Raw genomic sequence first — 20,476 nt, forward strand, 5'->3', positions numbered from 1 at the left:
ATAAAAAACAAGTGTCGAGAACCGGGCACTTAACTTTGGCACAGATTACTACTGCTAAACTTGAAATATGATAAAATATAATGAAATAATTATTGAACGTAGATTATGTACCTTCAAAGGCAGGGACAGATTGCATTCCATTGGAATGGAAACGTCTAAAGAACGACTCATAGGTATTTTTTCGTTAACTGTTAGTTTTCTCTTTGTACACATAACTTGAAGTCTGGCTTTCATTCAAAACCTGAAAGAGTTAACAGAATATGTAATAGTAACACGAAATATTTATGTGCTTTCGTTTTCTTCTGGTTAAATGTCTGTGTTCATTCTGGACATCATTGAAGGAGATTTTCAACGGTGTCATTTTATATGCATGCTCATCTACGGCCTGTTATTACCAAATAGTTCGACATAATTTTTTATAGGTACCCAATCTAATTTATATGAATCTATTGATCTGAATATAATCTGTATGTTCAAATAAAAATCTGTTACGAATTCATTCTGTTTTTTTTATGTTCATTTAACGATGACCTTGAGAGTCATGAGCATTTTCAACTTCGAGAGGTATCAAAGTGGTACCTGTTATAATAATAATAATTATATTCGACTTCATTCGTCACAAGAGATTCAGGATATCCTATTTGTATTTACATTTTTTGAAGAAGACCTAATGACGAAAGGGCGAAGTGTCAGCCAAAGCTGTTTTTCAACTCAACCCTTACGTCTGTACGATTTGAAAATACAACAATCAGTTTCCATTATCAGAGATCCCAACATCACAAAACTGCTTCAAATCGACAGGAGAAAAAGAGTTGATGGAGTAAACGTTTTTATCAGTATGATCTCCTTATCTCCAGCCCTATTGATACCCACAATTTCTCAGATTTGACATCACTAGATCCCTTTGTTCAAAATATTCACAGATTCTTATCATAACTCTTCCACCATGACACTTTTTGCTGGTCAAAAATTTCGATCTTTGAAGCATAAAATGATGGATATAATTAATCCTCTTGAATTTTGCATTACCTTTGCGGTTCTTTTCTTTGTATCGGTCGGTCGGTAGCCAAGCGGTTCGGCGTGGGTGATTTGTTCACTCACTCGAATTGACTGCCGTGTTGGTCGGTGGTTCAAGCCCTAGTCTGAACGATCGATCTTCACTTGCTATCGTCCAAACCGTGTTAGGAATCACACGTTAAAAGGTGAGACCTCGTTAATCCTTAGCTCGCACAAGTTTCGACTTCTGAGGGTTGTCGTTCGTAGGGGTGCGACAGCTGGTTAACGAAAAAACAGATTTTGAACAGATTTTAAACAGATATTCAAACTGAGATCGTCTATATCCACTTATCTTAGCACAACTAAGAATCCCTCCCATTTTTTATATCACCCCATGCATTTTTCCTCAATCAAGTTAACTGAGACTAATCTTTGAACTGAATTAAATACTCATCGTCAAAACTAATGAATAGTACGTTTGAATAAAAACGACAAATCCAAACACAGACTTCTTCTGATATTTTTTCAATACTTGAAGCAAATAATTGAAAAATCTGACAAATTTGTTCTTTCAAATTTTAAATAAGGCAAAACGTTGAGTAAGCGGTATGCTCTTGTTTGATTTTGGTATCAATATTTCTGTGTGAACTCCACAATTGGTAATAAGCAGTGTTCCTGACCATTATATATTCGCAATAATGCATTATTAGCTAACAATTTCCACAAACCTCAAATTAATGCTCTGTTCGTTTCAGGAAATCCCACCCTTCCCAGTGGACATGGGATTGCGTAAATCAGCGCTGTGAGAAACGTCATAAAAAAGAATCGCAACAGCCCGTATCACTTGCAACATGTAGTATGTTATGCGGTTCGACCCAACTCTGGCCCCAACCTACAGGGCCCGTTACATTGGGGAGTAGGGCCGTCACATTCAAACACACTCAACTAGAGTTCGAAAGCAACGTGGTTGGACCAGCTCAGCCTTTGCTGATTCAAGCCTACAACACCTTCAACGATAACGTTGTCAGTCTAGTCGAGAGAAAAGACTACTTACTAGAAAAGAGTGATATTCAAGTTTTTTTTATAAGAGTTTACATCACGCAGCCTGCTGTGGTTAGGTTGAAACTAACCACAGACGAAAGCTACAGCATAGTTTTGAAGCCTCATGAAAATGAAGTCATTGCCAACATAACAGCGAAAACATTTTTCGGTGCCAGACACGGACTGGAAACTCTATCTCAGCTGATATGGTGGGACGAGCACGCAAACGGAGGAATGTTGAAAGTCATCAGAGGAGCCACGGTTCAAGACAGTCCCATTTTCGCTTACAGAGGGCTCATGGTTGATACGGCGCGAAACTTCATGTCAGTTGAGAGCCTGAAGAGGGTGCTGGCAGGAATGTCGGCAAGTAAACTAAATGTTTTTCACTGGCATGTGAGTGATACTCAAAGTTTTCCATTGATTGTTCCTAGTGTTCCACAACTGGCGGAGTCTGGATCTTATGGTCCCGAAATGACGTATTCTCCTGAAGAGGTTAGAGCCTTGGTGGAATTCGCAAGAATGAGGGGAATACGTGTGCTTTTGGAGGTCGACACGCCTGCGCATGCCGGAAATGGATGGGCTTGGGGACCGAAAGAGGGTAAGTGACGGCTTTTATTTTTTATTGTAAGGAGTAGTCCTCAGTTGGCTGAGGAAACAACTGAGGTTAACACGCATTGGAAATAAAGTCTATATTGTCTATATTGTGGAGATTTGTAATTATTATCATAAATAGTGTTATTGATTTTCACCAAGTAACGGGTCAGTGACTTCAAAAAATTACGTTCATTATTTTTGTATTTGTGATAATTATAGTTTTTTATTGATTGTTTATTTTTCGGTTATATGTTGTCTCGATTTTGGCAAAAAAATCTTGTTCTACAAAATATGGGAAAACATGTAATCATACAAATTGGATCAATATTCACCGTTTCTATCTGTAACTTGGTTCCCGTTCACGTTGCTTTTCTCTATTCGTGTAGCTCGGTTGGAGAAAATATGTCCAGGGTTCGACACGTCAGGTGGTACAAAATAAAACTTTATTCTTGAAAATAATTTACAAAAAAATCGGAGATAATTTGTACAAAAATGGTAAACTCTATTTACAAGTGTTTTTGTCAAGTTCCGAAAGAACGACGATGGGCTCGACGTAGACTCGGAAGGCTTCTAACACAGTATGATTTTCCAGTACGGTCGAACCCAAAATAAACGGGTGGTTCCCTTCATGAGACCTAAATCTCAGCACGCTTTCAGGTGTCCAACTCAGCATGCAAGACTATTGTCACTGTCGAGTGATCTCGAGTATATTCTTATCCTGATATGTAAAGTCTCTAATTGAAGTGACATTAAGGGTGTATAGCGAGCCTTATCGGTGAACTACCGGTTCAGTACCTGTAGCCACCTTTAACGGGGATAGCGTATACATACATAAAGGTTATCATATACTTATATTTTTGGTTTTTATTATTAGCAGTCGAAATGAAGAAATTTTCAACATTCCCATGAGATTTTTTTTAAAAAACAATTATGGTATCAGGAATACAAAAATAATACACATAAGATTCATGGTCATTATTATTATTGTTTCGGCAGGCAATTCATGACCTACAGAGTATGAGCAAAGTTTACCGAATACTATAAGTTGGTTCACTCCAAGGAATTCGTTTGTCGGTACGGCTCAGGATTGCATTTTTTGCGATTTCCATAAATCATATCGCCGACAGACGATGTCCGGAAGCCGCCGGCCGCATGACAGTTATACGAGGGCAGTTCCTATTCGCGATATCTACAGGGGACGTTCCGAAGTTGAAACTTCGCTTGCTCGGTTGTATCAGACAGATAAACAAAGATACGAAAGTAGTTGTTTGTCGATTAACTTCTAGAAACATGATAGATAAACTCATGAATAAATGATCTAAGAAACAGATCAGAGTGATTTACTGATGAAATGATAAACATACGTTCAGAAAAACATGTTTTATTAACAAAAATAATACAATTATATAATGTTATATGTTTATATTTTGTTATATTTTGTTATATATATGTTACTATTTTGTCTCTGGAAATATCATAATAAAGATGAGATTTCAAAGATATTTCGTCTAGGCATAAAATACAATCTCTTTCTTTCTCCTTCATGAGTCCAATCCTGAATTCAATAACACGAAAAATAAAATCGTTGAAGCCTGGTTCAACAATCCAATTTTTCGTGAAACGATGAAGTGTACTTTTTGACGGTAATCTACAAATTGTTGAAAATTTTTTGTACGCTTTCGGACCAAGAAAATAAACAGTCAATGCAAACTGTTTGAATTCGTCACTATACCTGGACCCTTTTGGTGCTTTATTTATCAAAGAAAGCTGTGCTTTCAAGAGCTTACAATATTGCTCAGGATATTTTCGATCCAGAAACTTGAAAACATCATCCAGAGTAATTCCGGTTTCGTCCAGTGCTCTTTTCGATGTTGAAGCTACTGTTTTCTCTAATGATACAATTTTTTTTCGTAATGCCACTTTTCTTGGAGTTCCCGAAGAGAGTTTAGCAGATGTTTGGCTGCATTCATCTGAAAGAAAGATGTGCGTACTTTCAATAATTGTTTTCTTGTCATCGTTTTTGTTTCCGAAGCATATAAAAATAGATCAGGTAAGTATATGATATAACGAAAAGATATTTCACCTCGTGATCCTAATTGATCCGTTTGAACCTGAGCATCAATGTAAATAAAATCCTTGCTAGTACCGGCAATGGCATCATCATCTGGAAGGTTTAAATAACAAAATTGATATTGTAAATTTCATATGTTAAAAAGTGGAATAAGATTTTTTCATCATTTGAATCTATAAACTTCACTGAACCAACCTGCAACCTGCAAATTTTAATTCTATTGTGACTCTGCTCTGGGGTAAGATTAGCATATCTATGATTCCCAATGAAGCCTAATACATTTTTCCAACGTTGACACCTAAAAAAAAATTCAAGTATATCAATCGATAAACTGAACATTTTGAAAAAAGATTGAAATGAGTTTGGATTGGCAAATGCGGTATATTTTGTTATGAATAATTTTATACAACAAAACCATAAAAGGTATAGATAGGTAAAATAAAAATGAATGGTGAATATATTGAATGCATACCTTTCACTGTACTTTGGGCAGCGGAAAAACGAAATACCTGGGCTTCCCACCGTACTCAGACAACCATCCACTGAGCAATACGTCGACATTTTCACAAAATAAATATTTCGAACTCCGAACGAACACAACACAATCACAATACCAAAGTTTACCGATTCTGTAGTCTTTGACAATACCAAACAATACGGACAACCTTTATATCTCGTGTGCCGACGAGAACTGGTAACTTCAAGCGACATACTGTACTACCTCGGCTGGTAATTACCCGCTGTCGCTAGCGGGCGGCGAGATTTCTCAGATGTCGAAAAATGAGCGAGTGACACGTCTTATAGTATTCTGTAGTCTTTGGTATGAGACACCCTATAGTCAATAGAATCATTATTTATATGGTTATAATTTTGGAAAGTGTCGCTTCATATCAGAAAAATATATTTATTTGGTAGATACACTTGGGGAATAGTATTTTGATTTTATTCCGACCTTAAACATAAATGAGCTTCAACAAAATATATCATTTGAATTGTGATGTTGATACTAATTTACAAATTTCTGAAAGAAGAGTTCATTGAACTATATTTTGGACTTCTTTTTACATAAAGAACACTGAACCATAATAATCCCACTTCTTGTCAAATTTACAGGTCTGGGCGAACTAGCAGTATGTATTAACGAACGTCCATGGAGCTTGTATTGTGGGGAACCGCCTTGTGGACAGCTCAATCCCGAAAATCCTCACGTTTACGAGGTATTGGAGAAACTTTATAGAGACCTTCTTGATCTCAGTGATGAACGAGAAATCTTCCATATAGGAGGTGACGAAGTTAATTTAGAGTGCTGGGCCCAACACTTTCAGAAGGGAAGTACTGCCTACAATTACACTGATCTCCATGAACTATGGGGAGAATTCACGCAGAAAGCTATGAAGAAACTCACCGCTGCTAATGGTGGTGTGAAAATTCCACACGTTATAGTGTGGTCTAGTAAACTTACTAAAAGGCCTTATGTCAACAAGTTTTTGGATAAGTCAAATGTGGTTGTTCAAAGTTGGGGAGGAAGCCAGTGGCTTGATACTCCGGATCTCATAGCTGACGGATACAAAGTGATAATTTCTCATGTGGACGCCTGGTATCTAGACTGTGGCTTTGGAAGGTGAGTAGGTTCAAAAATGAACTATTTTGCTTTTTGCTTCGTTAATTATAGGGAAATGAATCGCATCTTTGTATTCACTTCGTAGATAATGTTTAAAAAAAATGAAGACATTAATTATTATCCTTGTTATCATCTCTATGAATGAGGAGGACGAAATAACCTACAGAAAAAAAACTTTTAAAGTTTTTTCAATTACTATAAGAAGTTAATTCATATAAAATTCATAGATTATTCGGCTTTGAATGCTAATATTTGTCATAACTGCCCTTCCTTGTCTGATAGTTCTTGAGATCAAATCTGTCTATACAGTCATATATAATGTATTGGCTTCCATATAAACTTTGATGTTTTTAAAACTCTTCATTTCCAAATGAGAGGTTTGAAACTTGATCTTCTGGAAAGTATGGTGATCAAATACAAAAATTCCCACTAACCAACTTTACGAACTGAACAGATGAACCAGCTGGTCTTGCCTAGTTAGTAATGACCTCCCCCTCCTGTCCAGCCATTGATAAATATAGCCTGCGTCTATCAGTGCACCAGTGTACCTCTAGCCTTCGAACCACAAACCTCCGAAGATGCCAGCCACTTGCGCCGGTAAAACGTCTGGAAGAAATTGCAACAGACAACTGTCTAAAAATCCAAAATCACAAAAAGTATTAAAATGGAAATTCAAAATAAAAAGTAGATCCCTTTCAGACATTTTCAACAGTACTGATTATTCAGCTCGCAATGCGTTACTTCAAACACTCACTGTATATGTTTTCACTGATGATAATATATTTCAGATGGAGAGAAACCGGTGATGCTGCTTGTGATCCCTATCGCCCTTGGCAAACAGTCTACAACCATAGACCTTGGCAACAAGTGCATCTCGATAAAAAATTCATCATAGGTGGCGAGGCCTGTCTTTGGAGCGAGCAGTTCGACGAAGGCTCCCTTGACGCACGCCTCTGGCCCCGGGCGGCTGCGTTCGCTGAAAGGGTGTGGAGTGATCCTCAACTGGACTTAGCTACTCTTAACATCCAGGAAGATGTTTATACAAGGCTGAGCACTCAAAGAGATAGGTTAGTTTTTTAAAATAAAGGATAATTTTTCATTTATTTCCGGAAACTTATTGAGGAATCGTGAGAACGTCTATTGAGTCCGGACAATTAGAAGTTGAAAAGGCCATTTGTTGAATGAATTGTAGCCCATTGAACTTTTTTCGAGATTAGTTTTGTGGAAAAACCTTGTGGCATTCTATTTCTACAGTGGGAGGGAAATAGAATACATAAATAAAAACTATTTGTGAAGATGTGTGAATCATTCATAGAAGTTATTTTCAGAAACGAACTTGAAAATAACGTCCCTCTGCTTTGTTTATATTGAAGGAACACTTTATTGTGAAATTTTCACTAAACAGTTTACTTAACAGCAACACGTATTTTACGAACATATCTGAAAAAACTATTGTCTAGTGGAAGACGTGTTGCGGTTTTGTGAACTGTCCAGTAAAAATCTGCCAATAAAATGTAACTTGAGAGAAAAAATCCATATCATCAAGTATCGGCCAATTTCATCACATACTTTGCTTGTACTCCAAACATACCTACGTAGTGCAATTGAAACAGATTTCATTATTAAGAATGCTACATGATATAATAGAAAGAGTATCGAAATGAAATTTGATTTGTAACAAACATTTTTCAGATATATTTCTAGAAGTTTCGATTAAAGACACCAGTCTTCAACTATTCATCAGCATCTTTTTGAATAATCTTTCAGGTGTACCAAAAAGGTGCTGATGATGAGTTGAAGACTATTACTATCTCCATCACGAAAGTTTGGTGTACTGAATGTGAAATAGTGATTTTCGTATAATTCACTGTTCATATATTTGAAAGTAGTTGTTTCTGATGATTTTTTTTATTTCCATTCTTAACATCTATCTTTGTGTTATTGTTGGATGAAGGAGTAGAAAGCCAAAAGTTTTTTTCTAGATGTACAATTTATAATGGATAATAATCCCTGAAAAAAAACATCAAAATATAGTGGAACTATTTTATTTGATATTTGCAAAAATGTCTAAATATTTGTTCTAAATATGTCCTGGACAATCGTTATTGTGATAAAATATATTATTAGCTTTTTGTTCATCATAAAATTCTATTTATAAAAGGGGTTTTATTCGTTCGTTTCTTACAAGTCAGCACCATTCGGCAACAATCCGCTGTGGGAGCCCTTGTTTGACTTGGATGTTTAAGGTTTGAGTTTTCTGTATCTTCCAGCATGCATCTTGGTAGAGTCAGATGTCCGTGCTCACTTATATTTAGTATTGTTGTTGAGCATTTGTTTTGTGCTGACCCTTACAATTTCTGCAGTATTTCTAGGGCCTGACCCTGCGGAGCCAACACCACATCAATATTCCTTTCATCCGTTGGCGTTGTTGACGATTCGTCTGTATATTAAAAAAACAGGTTTCGAAGACTCTTTCATTTTTATATTATATTCGGAACACTCTACCCACTAGGGGCCTGATGACCGATTCAAATTCGATTCAATCAACTTTTAGATTTCATGCACATCTCCTTTCATGAGCCGATTCTCGATTACAGTCTTGTTACAATTTTCATTCAACTCTTGTTGTTTTATTCATTTCAAGAGATTATTATGTTCTTTTTTCCTTGAGAAATTGTTTCAAACTAAAAAGTTACTCACAATGTTCAAATCAAATATTTTTGGAATACTGCTCACATATACAGGGTGTTTCAAATTCTATCCTCACCATTGGGATCTCGGAAACTATGAGAGATATGAAGATGGTTGAATTGGGGCAAAGTTGCTGACTAACAATATGCCGTTGAGAAAGTTCTGAAATACCGAGTATATCCAGAGATATCCAGAAAAACAGAAATTTTGGAAAATGGTGTTTATTTTTTTCCGGCTTTATTTTTCAAAGGATTCGAAAATGAATTGCACTTCTACATTGCCACGTTTTCCCGGCAACATAATGATGTTTTCAGATTTGCTATCTGACGCTTCGTCTTCCGGTCACCATTATCAACTTTATTTTTTCTTATGGGCGCTACATTGGATTCTTTCTGTTTTTAATAGACCCAGACTTTTACCTTTTCAATGATGTTATCATAAGTTATCATTCTTTTTCGAAAAATTGGAGATATTGAAAAAAATTAATTCTTATCATAATAGGCTTTTGACTTTTATGTTTCTAAATTTGACTTTCAATTTATTATACTTAATGACATTTTGTTGCTGTACAAGTCATTGAATTTTTGGCGAAAAATGGTTTTCACGAATGAATAAAAAAGAGATATGATACAAATGTATTACAAATACGATAGAAACAGTGTTAGGACATCGGAAATGTATTTAAAATTGTATCCCGACAGATGACAACCACATCGAATCGAACTATGTTCAAATTATTGGATCAAAATCTCAGCGAGTTTGGTTCGTTTGAAAAATACGGAGACAGAATCATTAATCAAAATTTGATAAATGAGGTGTGTATGAGGTAAATTAGACATTGTGTCCTTTTCAATGAAAATATAACTTTGAACAAATAACAATAATTAACTAAAATCACAGCAAATACTCAAAATGCTGGCCTTTTTCATGATAACACAACTGTGCCCTTCTTCGAATATTATTCACTACACGATTATTTTCCCTCCTTCTCAATCTTCTGAATTATTTAACAATGCTGTGTTGAAGGTCCTCAATATTTCGATATTCCCTCTGACCATAAACTCTATTTTTCAGTGTACCCCATAAGAATGTATCCATAACACTTAAGTCTGGAGACCTTGCTGGCCACGTCACCGGCCCATTATTTCCTATCCATTCATTACCAAACCTTTCAGTCAGGTAATTAGATACTCGTCTGGTAGTCTGCGGTGGAGCACCTTCATGTTGAAACCAGATGTTGTTATAGTTAGCCAAAGGTAGATCATCCAAATAGTCTTCGAAAGTCGACATTAAAAACTGGTGATAGTTTTCTCCATTCAGAATGTCGTCAAATAACCCAAAATTCTATCTTTGTAAATTCCTGTCCACGCTTTAATACTAAATCGCACTTGAGGTCAAATTTCTCGGAACTTCCTGGGGTTGTTTATGCTCCAAATGCGTTCGTTATTTCGGTTGAATATCCCACAATTCGTAAAAGTTCTTTCATCTGTCCAAATAACATTTTCCAGGAAAACAGGAAAATTAGGTCAGGCCAATTACAAAATTCTAATCGCCTTTCGGGATATGTGTATTTTGTAACATTTCAAACCGCTTTTTTTGAGATGTCTCCAAGCACGTATGACAAATATTCATTTTGGAGGAAATTTGACGTTTAGATTTCCCCGGTTCATGTTTATCTGCAAATTATAAATTTTTATTGAAAAGGACACAATATCTAACTTACCTCATACATACCTCATTTATCAAATTTTCTTCAGTTTCCTGGTCCATTCTGTTTCCGTATTTTTTCCTCGGCTTTTCAAATGAACCAAACTCGGTGAGATTTTGATCCGATAACTTGAACATAGTTCGATGTGGTTATCGTCTTTCGGGATACAAGTTTAAATGCATTTCCAATGTCGTAACACTGTTTCTATGGTATTTGTAATAAATTCGTATCATATCTCTTTTTTCTTCATTCATGAAAACCATTTTTTGCCAAAAATTCAATGGCTTGTACAATAACAAAATGTCATTCAGTGTAACAAATTGAAAGTCAAATTTTGAAATATCAAAGTTAAAGCCTATTATGATAAGAATTAATTTTTTTCAATATCTCTAATTTTTTTAAAAAGAATTATAACTTATGATGCATCATTAAAAAAGTTTTATTCAAAGTAGAAAGAATCCAATGTAGCGCCCATAAGAAAAAATAAAGTTGATGATGGTGACCGGAAAACGAAACGTCGGATAGCAAATCTGAAAACACCATTATGTAGCAGAGAAAAAGTGGCAACGTGGAAGTGCAATTTATTTTCGAATCCTTCGAAAACTAAAGCCAGAAAAAAATAAAAACGATTTTCCGAAATTTCTGTTTTGTCCAGATATCTCCGGATATACTCGGAATTTCAGAACTTTCCTAACGGCATATTGTTGGTCAGGTAAATGCGCAACTTTGCTCCAATTTAACCATCTTCGTATCTATCATGTTTCCGAGATCCCAATGGTGAGGATCGAATTTGAAACACCCTGTGTGTAGCTTCATCTGTAAAAATACCCTGAGATTGCTAAATTATGTCCAGAAAATTGCCATCGTGCTGATTGGACAAGCACATCAAAGAAATGTCAAGGACTTTTGGATGGCAGCAATATAACTGAAGGAAATCCTTGGTAGAGAAAGGTGGAAGAAAAAGGAAATGCCCAAACAGTAGAACTGCAAAAGTCTTCTCGACGCGCGTTTCATCAAGCAAGTTGGCGTCTTCAGGAGATAAAGTATACTAATTCCTAACTGTAGAACTGGTCTCCATTCATATCTAATGATACACTTTCACTTTCAGGCACACATCAATGATTTCGGGTAGAATTTTTCTCATGAAAGTTAGTGCTAATTTAAATAGAGCCATTAATATGAACTAATGAATTTTCCGTACTCATAAAACTGCTGAATGATAACCGTTTGAATTTCTCCCAATCTCACAATCGAGTATGAATTCATAGATGAAATCGAGGATGTGAAGTTGCGAGAAGGGAAGATTTCAGTTTCATTTGAAATATCCTCGTTGTTTCCAAATGTCGCCATACCAAAAACTATTGAATATTTGGAGATCTTCTGAGGATCAATGGTCTCAGTGGAGAAGTGATCGAATTACACATACAACTTACAAAAATCTGCAAGGAACAGAATTGTTTCCAGTTCAACAACAGACAGCAAGAAGACACGGCAATAGAAAGCTCATTGTCCCATATGAAATCGAGAACACATGTCACATATTAAATTGAGAACAACGATGAGTTGTCATATTTGGATGTCTCGGTGACTGAAAGTGACGATGTGTATAGGAAGAATACTAGTACTTTCAGTATTAGTACATTTTCTTCTAAGAAATGGTTGTTATCGATTGACTTCAATTCAGTGACAATCCCGTCTTTCTGGAAGATCCTAATTTTTTCTCATGATTCTTTAACCTTACATTTCTCTTAAACTGTTTCGAATACAGTCAAATTGATAAACGCTGTAGAGAAAAGCATGATTGATATTGAACTTGGATTTTCGTCAAGTATATTCAAAATGTTCTTATTTATTTACAGGTTAGTGACCAGAGGAATAGGCGCGGAGGCCCTGTGGCCTGAATGGTGTACTCAAAATCCAGGCATGTGCCTTTGACGACTGTGTGTGAATCTAGGGATTTTTGTACATATTTATAATTTTCACACCCTGCACAGTGATATTAGTATAGTGATTTTTAGAACAATTATAGATTTAATGAACATAATGAATATTTGTGTGACGTGACGAAATTTTGTTTTCCGATATTGTTCACGTCGGAAAACTCTCATCATTTTATGCAATGTACAAAACGCTTAGATCTCCACTTGTTGATCATTGGAGACTTTCACAAGGTAATTTTTTGAAGATTCATATTACAGTTGAAATAATTCATATCAATTTAAATTAAAAATTAATTGTATTTATCGTCTTCAATTCATTCTTAGTTGTATGGAATGGCCTAATTGGTGGATTTATCATTCGTATGACTTGAATTCAATGTAATCGAAAAGGAATTTGATCTACGAAAGGGATCTTTAGTGAAAATGAATGAGTTAATAAAATTCATTTGTTAATATGACAAAATTCTCATCAGTGTGAGAAATAACTCATCTGAAATGTCTCAGTTGCTAAGATTATCTGAGAAGTGATTCAAATTTCGTAAACATAGATATTTATAAAGCATGTTAAATTTGAAAAAATATATAAGGACTCGGCTAATATAATTAGCTTTTCGATTTTTTTCCTTCCTACATATCTTCCTTGACGAAATTATCTTGAAGTGCAGCATATTTTATTATTAAACAATCACAAATTATTCTCGAATGACTTTGATAATAAAAATATTTAATATGTTTGTTTTTTATTTATTGTCACTTTTCCACTTTACATGAACTCTTCACTCAATCAAGTTAGTGGGCGGTGGATAGAACGTTGCTTTTCAATGAAGTATACGTTAATAATTGACTACCAGATGAATGGAAGTAACGTATCATAAAATCTGAATAATAGAGGGCTGATGACGGTTCGAAACATTCCCCCATCAATAACTCTCCATCAATACCTTCCACTGAATCCTCGCCTATGTCTCGACCTTTTTTTGCGTATGTCATGACCTTGAAACCCCTTTTCAACTCTCCGCCTGTGAGTTGGCCTTAAAAATGGCAAATATTGTGTCACCTGGGGTCCCACGTCACAAGACATTGACGATGAATCTCCCCATATCACTAATAACGTCGCATGGCATTTGGCATTGAATGAGTGTGTGAAGTTTGAGTTTGAGCCTGCTGGTAACTCAAATCACATATCCTTGAACACTCACCAGCCGACACTACACACGCAGATGCCACGGTGAACAAATGTTTGCATTGGGATGTTCAGTCTGTATGGAGATCCAGTGGTGAAAGACATATTGCAAGTCGGAAGAAGCTCTTGACCCACTGCTAGCGCGGTCCCCTGGAGGTCATTTCAATATTTGGATCAAGGCGTTCTGCCATTCGTCCACCGACTGGTCGTCACACTGCGTTGGTAGGACGTTCTTTCGAATAAAAACAGGTTTTCTTCTCTGGCACGAAGCGATGTGATGTATTCAAATCGGTGTCGATACATGCGACATTCGACACCCATGCTTTTTTGTGAGAAGTATGCAAATGCTCTGTGCTCAGGTTCAATAATACATGAATACCTCTGTACTCAAGATCAAGTAGATAAAGTTTTTTTATAGGTTCATTCGTGTATGCAATCCTTTTTCGAAGTCACACATTCCCAACAAATTCAAGGTAGTAACAATAACTTTCTTTGAAACTTTCTAAAAATAATTTTCAAATGATGGTATGTACCACGTACTATGTACCAAGCGGTACCCTGAAGATCGTTGTAACGTCACAGTGATGAAGTAGAGACCAAGAACTGGATGATCTTGAATACAAAGCGATTTTAATAATGTAATTGGAGTTAGACGGTGATGCTAGAGAATTTTGATGAGAATTATAGAAATATAAAGAGACTATAGTGAAGAGCTCTAATGCGAATCATGATTGTAGGATGAAATTAGATTCCTATAATGCAACAATGATATATTCAGGTTGCTTGTGCAGAGTAGAATTCAGTCGTTCGATTCCATCATAGTCTAAGAGCCAGTGAGCGGCTACCTGCATGTATTTGACCAGACTTAGGTTTTTATACATTGAGGCCCCTATACCTACCGTACATGATATGGGACCTCACTAAGCCCAAAGTGGTGGACGCGGTGAGTGCGCAGGTAGGACATAGACATCAGACCGGGTAGTATCTCAGATTTTGTTATTTTCTGATGCTTGTACGCACTGAATACTTCTGCCCTAATCAATATAAGTTTTTGAAACTACAATAAGTGAAATGTATCAATGGCAGATCTCGTCAATTACTTTAAAAAACATTTATTTTTAACATTTTCAAATATGTCTGCCACAATGTTGAACGCGAGGTAATGTTCAGCCATTATTATTTTCCGTTCACAATAATAATATATTTCAAAATATGAAAACGGCAAACGTCGTCAAATGCATTTAAAATTACTAAAAAATGTATACCTGTCCTACCTGCGCACTCACCGCGTCCACCACTTTGGGCTTAGTGAGGTCCCATATCATGTACGGTAGGTATAGGGGCCTCAATGTACAAAAACCTAAGTCTGGTCAAATACATGCAGGTAGCCGCTCACTGGCTCTTAGACTATGAGTATCATGAAATTGTCTGAATCCTAAGAATCATGGTAAACAAATGTTTAAGGCCAAAAGGTCTTCGTAACGAATTATTATGAATCACATAAATAATAATACTGGTAGCCAAAATAGCATAGCAGGAAAATAAATGTCGTTGAGAAGAAAATCAATAGAAACATTGAACTTTGGAGGTGTTGGGTTATGAACAATTATATAGGGTGTAACATAAGTACGTTAAAATATTCAAGTGACGTATTCCTGAGACAATTTTAAAAAAAAAGTCTATATGAACTTGAGTCTCAAAATGCTTCGTTTTGGAGATACGGGGTTATGAAATTGTTCTTTGTTAGCTTTTTGAAAATAACTCTTGCAAAACATAAGTTATTTGCACGAAATTCGGTACCCGGGTTTTTTTGACGTGTGAAATCATAATTTCGTATTAATTTTCATGTAACATCTAGAGGGCGCTGCGTAGGCTGTCATTATTTATTTCAAATTGCCCTAACTTTTTTGACAGTGAACTTTTGGTACTTTTCATTAAAAAACCTAATTCCCACACCTTTTCCAAGTAGAAAAGGTACACCTCAACAACGCTGGAGGTGATCGTTTTCGAGATATTTACAATTTTCTATATCGATGCATATTATTTTATAGCCAAATTTGAATTCAATAATTTTTGTCACTCAACGCTTGCAAATTAAGTTAATTAAATCGAGTAGGCTATGAAAGTTTGTTTATAAAAATAGAAGTTCGCTGTCACATTTTTAACTATTAATTGACAAATTCACAGTTCGGAGTTCATAAAGTGATTTTTTCGTACCATGTCCGACTTTACGGATGCTGAAATGGCTGATATGGTTTTTGCATACGGATTGGCTGACGGAAATTCAAGAAAGTCCAGACGCATTTATTAGGAAAGGTATCCCCAACGCATTACTCCTTGTGCAGCTACATTTACGAATCTTTTCCGGCGACTTTCCGAATCTGGAAACTTTGAAACAAATTCTACAGTAGGACGGCTACGCACTACAAGAACTTTAGTATTGGAGGAGGCGGTTCTCGAAGAAATTAGTGAACATCCAGAGACAAGTACAAGAAAAATCAGTCAAACTTTAAATGTGAGTCACATGAGAGTTTACAGAATTTTGAAGGAACAGCAATTATATCTTTTTCATATTCAACGTGTCCAGGCACTTAAGTCATTTCCAACCACGTATCGAATTTGCTCAATGACTTCAAAGAAAAGTCGAACAACATCCGCAAATTTCATTGAAAATCCTCTTCACAGATGAGGCCAAGAAATGGTATCATGAACTTCCATAACAACCACATCTGGGCGGAAGATAACCCACATGCGATAACGCAAACTCATCTTACAGATTCTCTTTTAATGTATAGGTAGGCATATTTTCACCCCTTGAATGGAGATGCTTACCTACATTTTTTGGAACACGAGCTTTCCCAACTTGTGGTCTCCAAAATCACTCTTGGTTTGTGCACGATGGAGCTCCTGCTCATTTTAGTGTGATAGCAAGGAATTTTTCAGACGTAGCATATCCCCAACGATGGATAGGAAGAGAAGGCACTGAGCATTGGCCCCCGAGGTCACCGGACCTCAATCCCGTCGATTTTTCATTTTAGAAACACCTAAAATCACTAGTTTATGCCTGCCCCATTGAAAACGAGGAAATGTTGAGAGATCGCATCATGGCTTGCTGCACAGCGATAAGAAACACTCCGGGCATTTTTCAACGGGTGCGGAATTCTTTGATGAGGAGAGCAGAAGCTTGTATTACTGTTGGGGGATCGTCACTTTGAACAGTTGTTGTAATAGTTATTTCGTTCAATTTTTATATGTTTATTTTCCTAATAAATAACATAGTACTTTTCCGAATTGTTTTTTTATAAACCCCGAAATGTAGCAATTTCTAATTGAATAATTAAACCTAACAAATTTTTTCAATTTGGATTGAATAAACAGTTGGATAATGCTCAGTTTAGAAGAAGCATGTACGGGTATACTGCGTATAAAATTTGATGAAAATAACTGAAATTGCAAAAAACTTATGAGAAAAACCTACCTATTTGTTTCGTGCAAATAACTTACTTTTTGCAAGAGTTATTTTCAAAAAGCGAACAAAAAATTTTTATTTCATCACCCCGTATCTCCGAAACGAAGCATTTTCGGACACAAGTTCATATAGACTTTTTTTCTTAAAATTGTCTCAGGAATACGTCACTTGAATATTTTAAGGTACTTATGTTACACCCTGTATAATAAGAAATAGTTTAGATACATTTCATCAATCTCAACCGAAATTATGCCGAAGATCAACCCATTTTCCCATTGCAGGTGTTTGGGCATCTACTTATTTAGTAAAAATGAAATTAAGTTTCGGCAACACCGCTGTGGGTTTGGAATATAGATCAAGGAAGTCGAATGTTAGTACTCCAAAAAGTCGATCACTGAACCGAGCGTTAAACGAAAAATTATAGAAAATGTACTCGCCGGTGGTTTTTCGCATTGTGAATTGTTATTGTGTTCAAAAACGTTTCTTCAAACTCAATACTCTTTGATGTTATCTTAGTCTCCAACGGTATTTTTTCCTTAAACAATTGAATTTGAAATAACCAAGAGGAGAAAACTGGTAAGTCCCAATCATAAGTTTATTTGGTCACCGCTTCATTATATCCATTACAGAACATAATTTTGGAACTATTCGAGTCGGATTGGTGGTTAGAAAAACTTGGATCGTTTTGATCGTTTTTCTCTTTCCCCAATTGGTTATAAGTACAAAAACGGTTTGAAGTAAAACCTTCAGCGGTGTTCAGTAGGTATAAGGTTGAATTGCGTTCAAATAAAAATATTGGCTAGGTTTGTATTTTCTAGTTTCCTGAAACATTATGTTTGGAATTTCGGAAGGTGAAGGGTGGAGTTTTCAACCAGACATCAGGTTTTGGGAAGATTTTCATTTGGAATTATCAAAATCAAAATGGGTCCGGTATCCTACAGGATATTTAAATGTTTACAGTGGGAACACGGCCTAAGAAATTCAAGATTTCAAAATATCATGTTTGACTTCAATACCACTAAAGCTTTGAATTTGGTATTAGACCAGATCAGTCAAGAATAGTTTGAAATAGATGATGAATTTGTATCAATAAGATTCATTCGACGATTGTTCAACTTTGTTGTCACATTCAAATGGCTGCAAAATGGATTCAAATACCTCCTGGTCGATCTTATCAATCTAATGATAACAACGGCAATATTATAGCAAATGATGGTAAACTACCTACAATACCGAAAATTAAAGTAACGGAATTTTCGGGAGAAATACGTCGGTGGAAAACGTTTCATTCGCTTTTCAAGAGTATGATTCACGATAATGACTCATTGACAGGCTTCAGGAGTTTGTGCGGGATTTTTTTATCACCGACGATAATTATAATATATTGTACCAGGCCCTTGCTAAAAAATAATGAAATAAACGGATGTCTCAGACAAATTTTTTATTTCAAGCCTTTGCAAAGTGGATCTGCAAAAAATTTTGATTTATTCCTAGAAAAACTTGACGTCGCGATCTCGGCAGTGGAAACATTGAATTTAGCATATTTCATGTTACTGTATCAGGCTTTAGCTAAATTAGGACACGATTTTCTTTGAGCTTTTGAAATGAAACAAGATAGTTTGAAAATTCCAACTTCCAATGTAGATTCAATCCAGTTCAGGCAAAAATTTAACATCGGGGTTGAACACCATCGGTGTCGAATAATAATAAGAAACAAATGAAGACAATCAAATCTTTTTTGGTGAATCAACGACATAAAGAATGGAGTGAATTAAGTTTTCTGTCAAAAAGCAGGTCATTACTTGTATATGTGATAAATTCAAATCCTTATGACTGGCTGGTGCTACAATTGTTTGTCAAATAAACAAACGTCAAGAAATTGTCCTAACGAGCGATTTTGTACATTGTGTTTCAAAAATCTCACATTTTGTTACATTTGGGAAAAACAAATTCAGTTAGTCCATCGCATGTGGATGTGGTCTTAGGAAAAAACACTGAAAACGGGGCAGGGATTCAAACTATACAACTTTGCTTCCTTCTATGATGGTTTCCGTGGAAACAAGCCTAATTGAAAATGTTACAGATGTATTCATTTTAGATACAGGTGATGAAGCCAATTTGCGAACATTCGGGTGTTCTAGAAGTTTTGGCTTGAATATTTCGAAAAGTTATGTTTCGGTATACGGTTTGTGAGGTACTTTTCAGAAAGTTAAAGGAAGAGCCGTTTCAACAGTTACTTCACGATATAATCCAGAAAAGAAATATACAGTTAGGACATCAGTGCTTGATAGAATCACCAACAAATTACTAAAATTCAAAATTGATATAAGCGCATTTGCCGCGTTACAAGGGATGGAATTAACGGATAATTATTTTGCCAATGAACTCGCACCCGTATTTTACAGACTTTTCAACCCGTCTCACAATAAAGGGGTTCTTCCCTTTAATTGACAGATTGCTCGCGTTCTGTCTATTCCCAAAAAGGAAAGAAACATTTTCCAAATAACTACAGACCAGTCGCTTTGCTATCAGTGATATCAAGAATCATAGAGAAAGCCGTAAACCACCATATCCTTAAATATTTGAAAGGCTTCAACATCTTGAGCGATCATCAATATGGCTTTCGGAAACAAAGATCTATCGTATGTATGTCACCTATATTTGAAAAAACGCAATCGAGTAACATGGATAGTCAAGAGCTGTTGCATTTAATATTTCTAAGGCCTTTGACCGTGTGTGACATGAGGGTTTGCTGGCCAAACTTCAATGCTATGGCTTGTCGGATCATTTTTGTATATGGCTCTTCAGCTTCCTGAAAGAACGTTCCCTGGAAGTGGTCGTCGATGAATATCTCTCAAAAGGTTGTAGATTTGTCTCTCTTTTATAGATACCTTCACGGAAGGTGTTCAAGTGACTTGGCACATTTGATTCCATCGAAAGCGTTATATATCAGAAATACGCGACCGAGTGTGGCTGATCATCGTCTTAAGGTTCAACTCAGTACACCTCGAACTTCACTGTTTGAAAACTATTTCATTTAGAGAACTACGTTTATGTGAAATAAACGTTTTTCCAAATGAATTTAATCTCCAGCGATTCAAATCCAATGTGAATCGCTACTTTTGCACAGGCACCCCTCTTAGCGCCTCTCGAGGTTTTTTC

At 35.9% G+C, this 20,476-nt stretch overlaps 1 protein-coding gene and 1 long non-coding RNA gene across 12 annotated transcripts in view; both read left to right on the top strand.

The window, feature by feature from the left end:
- The window catches only part of Fdl (fused lobes), a 245,990-nt gene extending 232,596 nt beyond the window's left edge, over positions 1-13,394 (top strand). For all 10 annotated transcript variants that reach the window (XM_074178118.1, XM_074178113.1, XM_074178115.1 and 7 more), the window contains 4 exons: positions 1,752-2,635; positions 5,816-6,323; positions 7,112-7,390; positions 12,582-13,394. In XM_074178118.1, the coding sequence (XP_074034219.1) occupies positions 1,752-2,635; positions 5,816-6,323; positions 7,112-7,390; positions 12,582-12,657 (1,747 nt within the window). In that variant the 3' untranslated portion in view covers positions 12,658-13,394. The remainder of the gene's footprint in view (positions 1-1,751; positions 2,636-5,815; positions 6,324-7,111; positions 7,391-12,581) is intronic.
- A 4,410-nt stretch (positions 13,395-17,804) lies between these two features.
- LOC141483461 (uncharacterized) lies at positions 17,805-19,527 on the top strand. 2 transcript variants are annotated; one of them, XR_012466106.1, is made up of 3 exons: positions 17,805-17,890; positions 17,944-18,077; positions 18,118-19,527. It is a non-coding gene; the product is annotated as an uncharacterized lncRNA (long non-coding RNA). The 2 variants fall into 2 exon arrangements; XR_012466105.1 differs by having other exon boundaries at positions 18,133-19,527.
- Positions 19,528-20,476: the final 949 nt, after the last annotated feature.

Source organism: Leptinotarsa decemlineata, unplaced genomic scaffold, assembly GCF_025532065.1.
Source record: "Leptinotarsa decemlineata unplaced genomic scaffold, Ldec_3_MD MMD2_tig00003348_RagTag_RagTag, whole genome shotgun sequence".
NCBI classification, from domain to species: domain Eukaryota; kingdom Metazoa; phylum Arthropoda; class Insecta; order Coleoptera; family Chrysomelidae; genus Leptinotarsa; species Leptinotarsa decemlineata.